We start from the raw sequence: 12,280 nt of genomic DNA, 5'->3' as shown, positions 1-12,280 counted from the left end.
TCCATTCAGCCGTGTTAGTAACAGCTAGCTCCCCTCCATTCAGCCGTTTTAGTAACAGCTAGCACAGCTAGCTACCCTCCATTCAGCCGTGTTAGTAACAGCTAGCACAGCTAGCTACCCTCCATTCAGCCGTGTTAGTAACAGCTAGCACAGCTAGCTACCCTCCATTCAGCCGTGTTAGTAACAGCTAGCACAGCTAGCTACCCTCCATTCAGCTGTGTTAGTAACAGCTAGCTCCCCTCCATTTAGCTGTGTGTTAGTAACAGCTAACTACCCTCCATTCAGCCGTGTTAGTAACAGCTAGCTACCCTCCATTCAGCTGTGTGTTAGTAACAGCTAACTACCCTCCATTCAGTTGTGTGTTAGTAACAGCTAACTACCCTCCATTCAGCTGTGTGTTAGTAACAGCTAGCTACCCTCCATTCAGCTGTGTGTTAGTAACAGCTAGCTACCTTCCATTCAGCTGTGTGTTAGTAACAGCTAGCTACCCTCCATTCAGCTGTGTTAGTAACAGCTAGCTCCCCTCCATTCAGCTGTGTTAGTAACAGCTAGCTACCCTCCATTCAGCTGTGTGTTACTAGCAGCTAACTACCCTCCATTCAGCTGTGTGTTACTAGCAGCTAGCTCCCCTCCATTCAGCCGTGTTAGTAACAGCTAGCTACCCTCCATTCAGCCGTGTTAGTAACAGCTAACTACCCTCCATTCAGCTGTGTTAGTAACAGCTAGCTACCCTCCATTCAGCCGTGTTAGTAACAGCTAGCTACCCTCCATTCAGCCGTGTTAGTAACAGCTAACTACCCTCCATTCAGCTGTGTTAGTAACAGCTAGCACAGCTAACTACCCTCCATTCAGCTGTGTGTTACTAGCAGCTAGCTCCCCTCCATTCAGCCGTGTTAGTAACAGCTAGCTACCCTCCATTCAGCCGTGTTAGTAACAGCTAGCTACCCTCCATTCAGCTGTGTTAGTAACAGCTAGCTACCCTCCATTCAGCCGTGTTAGTAACAGCTAACTACCCTCCATTCAGCTGTGTTAGTAACAGCTAGCTACCCTCCATTCAGGAGAATGGGCAAGACAAAAGATTGAAGAGCCTTTGAACGGGGTAGTAGGTGTCAGCCTCCCCGTGGGCCGCTTTCAGCACTTTATTTATTTTACCTTTATTTAACTAGACAAGTCAGTTAAGAACAAATTCTTATTTCCAATGACGGCCTACCGGGGAACAGTAGGTTAAAACTTCCTTGTTCAGGGACAGAACCACAGATTTGTTCCTTGTCAACTCGGGGATTTGAACTTGCAACCTTCCGGTTACTAGTCCAACGCTCTTACCACTAGGCTATATATATATATATATATATATATATATATATCCCTTCTGTATATATATATATATATATATCCCTATATGTTTATATATATATATATATATATAATATTATTATTTTTGGTTATTACATATTACTATGAAATAACACATATGGAGTCATTTCGTAACCAAAAAAAGTGTTAAACAAATCAATCTATTTTTAGATTCTTAGTAAAAAAAATAAAAAAACTTGAATGAGTAGTAAGCGTCCAAACGTTTGACTTGTACTGTGTGTAAACACACACATACTGTATATAATGGTGTGTATGGACAGGAGTTATATAGGATGAGCCGTGATTACAATACAGTATATGCCGTGCCCACGGAAACTAATTCAGACTCCTTGACTTTTTCCACGTTTTGTTACGTTACAGCCTTTTCCCCTCGTTAATCTACACACAATATCCCATAATAAATGAATAACTAAAATATCACATTTACATAAGTATTCAGACCTTTTATTCAGTACTTTGTTGATGCACCTTTGGCAGCGATTACAGCATCGAGTCTTCTTGGGTTTGACGCTTACAAGCTTGGCACACCTGTATTTGGAGAGTTTCTCCCATTCTTCTCTGCAGATCCTCTCGAGCTCTGTCAGGTTGGATGGGGAGCGTCTCTGCTGCTGAAAAACATCCCCACAGCATGATGCTGCCCCCACCATGCTTCACCCTAGGGATGGTGCCAGGTTTCCTCCAGACGGGACGTATTCAGAGAAGAGCGTTCAATCTTGGTTTTATTGGACCAGAGAATCTTGTTTCTCATGGTCGGAGAGTCCTTTAGGTGCCTTTTGGTAAACTCCAAGCGGGCTGTCAATTGCCCTTTTACTGAGGAGTGGCTTCCGTCTGGCCACTCTACCATAAAGGCCTGATTGGTGCAGAGATGGTTGTCCTTCTGGAAGGTTCTCCCATCTCCACAGAGGAACTCTGGAGCTCTTTCAGAGTGACCATCGGGTTCTTGGCAGTGGTGTAAAGTACTTAAGTAGTTTTTTGGGGTTATCTGTACTTTACATGACTATTTATATTTTTGATTACTTTTACATCACTACATTCCTTAAGAAAATATTCTACTTTTTACTCCTTACATTTTCCCTGACACCCAAAAGTACTTGTTACATTTTTTATTCTTAGCAGGACAGGAAAATGGTCCAATTTACACACTTATCAACCGAACATCCCTGGTCCCTACTGCCTCTGATCTGGAGGACTCACTAAACAGAGAACATCCCTGGTCCCTACTGCCTCTGATCTGGAAGACTCACTAAACAGAGAACATCCCTACTGCCTCTGATCTGGAGGACTCACTAAACAGAGAACATCCCTGGTCCCTACTGCCTCTGATCTGGAGGACTCACTAAACAGAGAACATCCCTGGTCCCTACTGCCTCTGATCTGGAGGACTCACTAAACAGAGAACATCCCTACTGCCTCTGATCTGGAGGACTCACTAAACAGAGAACATCCCTACTGCCTCTGATCTGGAGGACTCACTAAACAGAGAACATCCCTGGTCCCTACTGCCTCTGATCTGGAGGACTCACTAAACAGAGAACATCCCTGGTCATCCCTACTGCCTCTGATCTGGAGGACTCACTAAACAGAGAACATCCCTACTGCCTCTGATCTGGAGGACTCACTAAACAGAGAACATCCCTGGTCCCTACTGCCTCTGATCTGGAAGACTCACTAAACAGAGAACATCCCTGGTCCCTACTGCCTCTGATCTGGAAGACTCACTAAACAGAGAACATCCCTGGTCATCCCTACTGCCTCTGATCTGGAGGACTCACTAAACAGAGAACATCCCTGGTCATCTCTACTGCCTCTGATCTGGAGGACTCACTAAACAGAGAACATCCCTGGTCATCCCTACTGCCTCTGATCTGGAGGACTCACTAAACAGAGAACATCTCTGGTCATCCCTACTGCCTCTGATCTGGAGGATTCACTAAACAGAGAACATCCCTGGTCATCCCTACTGCCTCTGATCTGGAGGACTCAGTAAACAGAGAACATCCCTGGTCCATCCCTACTGCCTCTGATCTGGAGGACTCACTAAACAGAGAACATCCCTGGTCATCCCTACTGCCTCTGATCTGGAGGATTCACTAAACAGAGAACATCCCTGGTCATCCCTACTGCCTCTGATCTGGAGGACTCACTAAACAGAGAACATCCCTGGTCCTCCCTACTGCCTCTGATCTGGAGGATTCACTAAACAGAGAACATCCCTGGTCCATCCCTACTGCCTCTGATCTGGAGGACTCAGTAAACAGAGAACATCCCTGGTCCCTACTGCCTCTGATCTGGAGGACTCAGTAAACAGAGAACATCCCTGGTCATCCCTACTGCCTCTGATCTGGAGGACTCACTAAACAGAGAACATCCCTGGTCATCCCTACTGCCTCTGATCTGGAGGACTCACTAAACACACATGCTTTGTTTATAAATTATTTCTGTGCCTGTGGCTTTCTGTAAATAAATTACAAGAAAATGGTGACATCTGGTTTGCTTAATATAAGGAATTTAAAATTATTTATACTTTTACTTTTGATACTTAAGTATATTTTAAACCAAAGACTTTTACTCAAGTAGAATTTTACTGGGGAACTTTTACTTGAGTCATTTTCTATTAAGATGTCTTTACTTTTGTTTTGACAGTTGGGTATTTTTTCCACCACTGGTTGTGGTCCCGATAGCTCAGTTTGGCCGGGTGGCTCTAGCAAGAGTCTTGGTGCTTTCAAACTTATTCCATTTAGGAATGGGGTATTGTGTGTAGATTGATGAGGAAAATGCTCCCTACTCCTGTAAACTCTCATCTATACCTTGTCCTGAGACCAAGGTATTTATTGCAAATAGTCATGTGTATTCTGGTACTATGTGGCCGCTAACGAATGCTAATGGTAGCATTGGGATTGCTCTAACCATACCCCTCTCTCTTCTCTGAAGTTAGACTTAAAACCATAGAGACACTGCTAACACTTGATCTCTCCCTCTGTCTCTCTATCCCATCCCTCTGTCTCTCTATCCCTACCCCTCTCTCCCTCTGTCTCTCTATCCCTCCCCATCCCTCCCTCTGTCTCTCTATCCCTACCCCTCTCTCTTCTCTGAAGTTAGACTTAACACCATAGAGACACTGCTAACACTGGATCCCATCCCTCTGTCTCTCTATCCCATCCCTCTGTCTCTCTATCCCTCCCCATCTCTCCCTCTGTCTCTCTATCCCTCCCTCTGTCTCTCTATCCCTCCCTCTGTCTCTCTTTCCCTCCCTCTGTCTCTCTATCCCTCCCTCTGTCTCTCTATCCCTCCCTCTGTCTCTCTATCCCTCCCTCTGTCTCTCTATCCCTCCCTCTGTCTCTATCCCTCCCTCTGTCTCTCTATCCCTCCCCATCCCTCCCTCTGTCTCTCTATCCCTCCCTCTATCCCTCCCCATCCCTCCCTCTGTCTCTCTATCCCTCCCTCTGTCTCTCTATCCCTCCCCATCCCTCCCTCTGTCTCTCTATCCCTCCCCATCTCTCCCTCTGTCTCTCTATCCCTCCCTCTGTCTCTCTATCCCTCCCCATCCCTCCCTCTGTCTCTCTATCCCTCCCTCTGTCTCTCTATCCCTCCCTCTGTCTCTCTATCCCTCCCTCTGTCTCTCTATCCCTCCCCATCCCTCCCTCTGTCTCTCTAGCCCTCCCCATCTCTCCCTCTGTCTCTCTAGCCCTCCCCATCTCTCCCTCTGTCTCTCTATCCCTCCCTCTGTCTCTCTAGCCCTCCCCATCCCTCCCTGCCTACTTCCCAATCAATTTAAGGGCTTTATTGGCATAGGAAACACATTATTATTCGACCCAGCTGGTCATCTATGAACATTTGAACATCTTGGCCATGTTCTGTTATAATCTCCACCCGGCACAGCCAGAAGAGGACTGGCCACCCCACATAGCCTGGTTCCTCTCTAGGTTTCTTCCTAGGTTCTTGCCTTTCTAGGGAGTTTTTCCTAGCCACCGTGCTTCTACACCTGCATTGCTTGCTGTTTGGGGTTTTAGGCTGGGTTTCTGTACAGCACTTTGAGATATCAGCTGATGTAAGAAGAGCTTTATCAATACATTTGATTGATTGATAACATTGCTAAAGAAAGTGAAATAGATAATAAACTAAAGTGAAATAAAAAACTCACTCACAAATGAATAGAGACATTTCAGATGTCATATTATGTCTATATACAGTGTTGTAACGATATGCAAATAGTTCAAGTACAAAAGAGAAAATAAATATGCGTTGTATTTACAATGGTGTTCGTTCTTCACTGGTTGACCTTGTGTGCAACAGGTCACAAATGTTGCCGCTGTGATGTCACACTGTGGTATTTCACCCAATAGAGGGAGTTTATCAGGTTGTTAGTATTGTCACCTGACCCTCTCACCTCTTCTTCTCCAGGCTGTCTGTCAAACCTGCCTCCCAACACCAAGAAGATCTGCAACTCGTACGAAGAGCGTCGTAAGCAGGCCACCGCCATCGTCCTGCTGGGGGTCATCGGGGCGGAGTTCGGGGCGGAGCTGGAACCCCCTAAGCTGCCGTCTCGTGCCAGGACCAGTGGACAGGCTCCAGAAGGTTTTGGACTGACTACTGGAGGATCCAACTACTCTCTGGCCAGACACACCTGTGAGTGGACACGCCCTCTTTCTCTCTCTGTGCTCGGCACCACGCGCAAGTCTGCCTCCATATCCGCCCTTCTCTCTCTCTCTCTCTCTCTGTGCTCGGCACGCGCAAGTCTGCCTCCATATCCGCCCTTCTATCTTTCTCTCTCTCTCTCTTTCTCTCGTCTGCGAGTGGCTGCTTTCTCTCTGCATGTTGTTCTGAGAATATGAGTGGTTATATATCAGAGTCGAGTACTTGGTGACGTGAAGTCTGAGAGCTTTCAAGAGTTTTAGCCTCGATAGGAATGAATAAGTGACTTCTACCATTTATTATCTTGGATTCTCCAGCTGATGAAGTCACACTGTTAGGAAACTAAAATAATACACAATCCCACACTGATACTCACTCACTCACTCACTCACTCACTCACTCACTCACTCACTCACTCACTCACTCTGACTGTGTTGGAGTGAAGATAAGGGAAGGCCACGTGAATAACCTACCAGGTAGATAGCTCTCCCTATGTAGCTAGCTCTCCCTATGTAGCTAGCTCTCCCTATGTTGTGGCTCTGTACGTCTCCCCCTCTACCTCTCGTTGCCTGGGGTCTTCTTTATTCATATTGTTGAAAGTTTAAATCTCTCTCACCTGCCTGCGTGCGTTAGTTAGTTCAGCGCTCATAAAGAACAGTTGAGCCGCGTTGCATCTGTGTTCACAGAGGGAGAGGGGGGGGGGGGATGATGCAATCTATGTGGAGTTCCCCATTCAGAGCAGAGCCCAGGCTGTCACCCTGCAGAGAGAGAGAGCAGACCTACTGAATTAAATTAATGAATGAATGAATGAATATTCTTTCTACATTATTGGAACTATGTGACCAGCATCTAAGCAAAACACCATGGTGCAAGGAGGGGGTTGTGATGACGCTGGTCCTTCTATACAGACTGAGTGTACTCAACATTAAGAACACCTTCCTAATATTGAGTTGCGCCCCACCCACCCTCCCACCCACCAACCCCAAAAGGTGTGGAAAGCGTTCCACAGGGATGCTGGCCCCATGTTGACTCCAATGCTTCCCCAAAGTTGTGTCCAGTTGACTGGATGTCCTTTGGGTGGTGGACCATTCTAGATACACATGGGGAAACTGTTGACCGTGGAAAAACCCAGCAAACTGGTGCGTCTGGCACATACTACCATGCCCTGTTCAAAGGCACTTAAATATTTTGTCTTGCCAATTCACCCTCTGAATGACACACCATCCATGTTTCAAGGCTGAAAAGTCTCCTCCCCTTCATCTACACTGATGTTTTGTCCATTCAGAGTGTTTTTATAGAGTATATGTCTGTGTGGATGGTTGTTGGAAGAGGGAACTCAACTCCCCGTGGAATGAAAGAGGTGATTGGCATCCTTACCCGCTCCTACATAGGCAGAGAATATTTACCGTTTACCGGGAATAGTGGAGAAAAGGGACTGGACGCAAGCAAAGAAAGTAAAAGTTAAAGATCCCCCTCTCCTACCTTACCTCCTACCTTACCTCCTACCTTACCTCCTACCTTACCTCCTCCCTTACCTGCCTACCTTACCTGCCTACCTTACCTGCCTACCTTACCTGCCTACCTTACCTGCCTACCTTACCTCCTTACCCACTACTTACCTATTCTTAACACCACCTGGTGCGCTAACCAAAATACAGGGGATGGTCCGCCCAGGTCTTACCTAGTGCATAGACAGAGTACATACTATGTACATGCCTAAATACTCACAAGGTGCCCCCTCCCCTGGGAACAAATTAAATTAATTCACTATCATTCAAACTCAGTGAATGAATTAAATAAACCATACACATACCTCTACAGGAGAGGCTACCAAAACACTAGGTACTATGGTATACACATACCTCTACAGGAGAGGCTACCAAAACACTAGGTACTATGGTATACACATACCTCTACAGGAGAGGCTACAGAAACACTTTCAACAAATTTACCAGAACATACAAAGAAGCTCTCCCTCCTTTATTAGGAGTCGGTAATTGCAGACAGCTGTATCCCCTGACGAGAGGGCGGGGTCAGAGCGCCAATTAGTGATGGGCCGACCAATCAGCTGCTTTGGAATCCAGGAAGCCATTTCCTGAAATAGACACATACAAACCCCAACACAGAAACTGGGGAATATGACAATGGTTGTATGAACACTACATGCCTTGTTGATTTCTCTGATTCTTTACTTGGTGCCAGAGGAATTAGCCTTTTAAAGGTGCAATCTGTAATAGTTATGACGGTTCAACGATTATGTCAGTTGATGGTATTTACAAAAAAAAAAGCAGGGCTGCTGTTTGGGCTGAAAAACAAATTACAGATTTTGGTTTTTATGACTGACCCCATTTAGTTGGACTGATCGATTGTTTGGTCGACCAAGCTTTCTTTGGTTGAGCAGTCATTTTGTTTTCCCATGAGACACCTGTCTGATTGTCTCTGGTCTTGGGGATGGCGCAGTACATCACACAATAAGACATGTGATAATGAAATTGTTCGTGATGAATACAGTGGTTTTGGAAAGTATTCAGACCCCTTTCCTTTTTCCACGTTTTGGTACGTTACAGCCTTGAATCTAAACACATTACTCCATAATAACAAATAGCAAAGGTTACTAGGAATGTTTTTAAAAACACAGAAATACTTGCCATCACACAGCATACGAGACATTCATGCTTTGAAATGTAATGAAGTGTTTTAGTTTTAAAAAAAATAAAATAACAAAAGGGAGCTTTGAATAATTAGCCTAAACATATTAAATAAATCGTAATTCACGAATGCAATACAAAACTGTTCCTGTTCTGCTGTAATAAAAGGCATTAGATAGATAGATTGGCTGGCTGGCTGGCTCACTCACTGGCTGGCTGGCTCACTCACTGACTGGCTGGCTGGTTCTTTATTTAGTGTTTACACTGTTCTAGATTGTCAGAGAGAATTATAATATTGTAATCTAATAACACATGTTTGGCATACATAATACTCACCCAACGCTTGTTCCTATACCCTCCTTTGTCTGGATCTCCACAACTAAGTCAAATGTCTTTCACACATCTGACTTCCCCTTTCCCTCCTGGGCAACCAGTAAAAATGTGCCTTTTTTTGTGTGTCTTTTTCACGTCCTCCACATCCATTTTGCTGTCAGGTTGTTACGGTGTTGGGAGTCCCTTACATGTTTCACATAAAGAGAGCAAGGGTTGGAGGAAATGAGGGACTTTTTATTTTTGTAGACATATTAGGGATTTCTGTAAAAACATAACTTTTCAGTTAGAAACAAGTAAGAAACTAAATGGCTGAAATGATGTCACAGCTTCAGTGTGGACAGAGCAGGACAACTCTCGGTCGACACAAGATATATATATTTTTTCCCCCTATCGAGGGGATAGCCCTAGTGGTTTTAGATAGCTGAGATTGAAAGAAATGTTGTTGTTTTTTAACCTCTTAAGTCGACCCTCTACTTTTTTGAACATTCTGTTAAAAATCGCGCAACATTTCAGCGCCCTGCTACTCATGCCAGGAATATAGTATATGCATTTGCTTAGTCTGTGTGGATAGAAAACACTCAGACGTTTAAAAAACTGGTTAAATCACTGCTGTGGCTTTACCAGAACGGCATTTACATCGAAAAGCACAGGAAAAACTGATCACTGAAAATGGGAAAATATATCCATGCGCTACTTGAACCCATTGATAAACGTGAACCACAATTAATTGACTGAGGTTGCAGTACCTACAGCTTCCACACGGTGTCTAGAGTCTTGTCATTTCCCTTCGAGTTTTTTCTTGGTCAAACACATACAGGACACCGTATCTCCTCCGGTCTAGGACCGGATATTTTCGTTGAGTTTCTAGCCGGACATTTTTCCAGACGGACAGCTAATGATCTTTACATCGCCTCCTGATAAATTTTATCGCTTATTAACGTTTACTAATACCTAAAGTTGCATTACAAACGTATTTGAAGTGTTTTGTGAAAGTTTATCGTCGACTTTTTGAATTTTAAAAAATGACGTTACGTTTTGAAATGATGTTTTTTTCGTTTATCACACAGTCTACATATAACGATATCTAGGCTTTATATGGACCGATTTAATCGAAATAAAGACCCAAATAGTGTTTATGGGACATCTAGGAGTGCCAACAAAGAAGATGGTGAAAGGTAATGAATGTTTTCTATTTTATTGTGCGGTTTGTGTAACGCCGAAATGCTAATTATTTTGTTTACGTCCCCTGTGGGTCTTTTGGGGTGTTGCATGCTATCAGATAATAGCTTCTCATGCTTTCGCCGAAAAGCATTTTAAAAATCTGACTTGTTGCCTGGATTCACAACGAGTGTAGCTTTAATTCGATACCCTGCATGTGTATTTTAATGAACTTTTGAGTTTTAACTAATACTATTAGCATTTAGCGTAGCGCATTTGCATTTCCAGAGCTCTAGTTGGGACGCAAGCGTCCCGAGTAGAAGCAACAGGTTAAATAAACTTTTAGCTCCGTTTGGGAGAAATGTTTCTAAACAACCAAAGAAAAACCTTGATTGCAGTTATCTCATGAATAATTGAAGCTGTAGTAATAATGTTGTATTAGATCATATTAGGAGCGTTGTGTTTTGACGTTTATAGGTTATCACTGACTTCACCGTTAAATGACCGTTATCTACTTGAATCAGTCCTGCTCTGCTCACCATCTAAAATAAGGCATAGGAACTTATGGAGAAGGACAGCTTGTGAATTGTCTCTGGTAACAATGATGACGCTGTCTCTGCAACAGATCTATGGAACATACACACACACACACACACTGGTCTGTGCTATGATGAGGAACTGCCAGGGATGAATTGCTTTAGACAAGCCTGAGCCAGAGGGCAAGAATTATCCATCAGGCTAACAAGGACTTACTGGGTTGGAGGGAGGACCTCCTGTCTCCCTCCCTCCCTCCCGTCTGTCGTCTGTCTGTCCGTCCGTCCGGACTAGAGTAGGCCAGTCAGCCCGGGACTACAGTAGGCTAGTCAGCGGGGACCTCCGGAAATGTGTTGCAGCAATAAGGAACCCTGGTGTGCGTTCTGTCAAATGATTAGTGTGAGGGACCCTGGTGTGCGTTCTGTCAAATGATTAGTGTGAGGAACCCTGGTGTGTGTGTAAGGCAGGGCAGTATGCAGGGCTCAGAGATTGGCATTGTCAGGTTCAGTGTGATTTGTAAGATATATTCTCTTTTTGTGTGTGGTGAGTGTGCGTGCGTGTGTGCTAATGTGCATGCTTACGTGCCTGTGTGTTTGTGCCAAGGGTTCCGTTAAGAAAATGTGGCGCCGCCAGGCGTTAGACCGGTAACATTTTAATTTACCGGACCCATATGCATTTGGGATGCGTGACCTTATTAGGGCAAAACGGGAAAACACTGTTGTCAAAAGGGCACCGCACATGCGAACGGTTTCATGTGACAGAGATTAAAATATCAGTTTGAAAGTGTACGCTGAACTATCCCAGTATAAAAGCAGAAGGATGTCATGGGCTGAACAGAACACCCTCCCAGTATAAAAGCCGAAGGATGTCATGGGCTGAACAGAACACCCTCCCAGTATAAAAGCAGAAGGATGTCATGGGCTGAACAGAACACCCTCCCAGTATAAAAGCAGAAGGATGATATGGGCTGAACAGAACACCCTCCCAGTATAAAAGCAGAAGGATGTCATGGGCTGAACAGAACACCCTCCCAGTATAAAAGCAGAAGGATGTCATGGGCTGAACAGAACACCCTCCCAGTATAAAAGCAGAAGGATGTCATGGGCTGAACAGAACACCCTCCCAGTATAAAAGCAGAAGGATGTCATGGGCTGAACAGAACACCCTCCCAGTATAAAAGCAGAAGGATGTCATGGGCTGAACAGAACACCCTCCCAGTATAAAAGCAGAAGGATGGCATGGGCTGAACAGAACACCCTCCCAGTATAAAAGCAGAAGGATGGCATGGGCTGAACAGAACACCCTCCCAGTATAAAAGCAGAAGGATGGCATGTGCTGGACAGAACACCCTATCTATCACTAGCTAACAGGAGACTGCTATCTATCACTAGCTAACAGGAGACTGCTATCTATCACTAGCTAACAGCAGACTACTATCTACAGTATCACTAGCTAACAGGAGACTGCTATCTATCACTAGCTAACAGGAGACTGCTCTCTACAGTATCACTAGCTAACAGGAGACTGCTATCTATCACTAGCTAACAGCAGACTGCTATCTACAGTATCACTAGCTAACAGGAGACTACTATCTATCACTA

General features: G+C 44.6%; 1 protein-coding gene across 1 annotated transcript in view; it reads left to right on the top strand.

Annotated features, from left to right (window-relative positions):
• Nucleotides 1-11,293, top strand: part of LOC115116293 (WD repeat-containing protein 7) — a 261,967-nt gene extending 250,674 nt beyond the window's left edge. Inside the window, exons 23-24 of the mRNA XM_065017127.1 lie at nt 5,776-6,000; nt 11,283-11,293. Of these exons, the coding sequence (XP_064873199.1) occupies nt 5,776-6,000; nt 11,283-11,293 (236 nt within the window). The remainder of the gene's footprint in view (nt 1-5,775; nt 6,001-11,282) is intronic.
• Nucleotides 11,294-12,280: the final 987 nt, after the last annotated feature.

This window comes from Oncorhynchus nerka, linkage group LG4 (genome assembly GCF_034236695.1).
Source record: "Oncorhynchus nerka isolate Pitt River linkage group LG4, Oner_Uvic_2.0, whole genome shotgun sequence".
Taxonomy (NCBI): Eukaryota; Metazoa; Chordata; class Actinopteri; order Salmoniformes; family Salmonidae; genus Oncorhynchus; species Oncorhynchus nerka.
The sequence above is the reverse complement of the archived record's forward strand: the minus strand, read 5'-3'. Positions and strand labels throughout refer to the sequence as shown.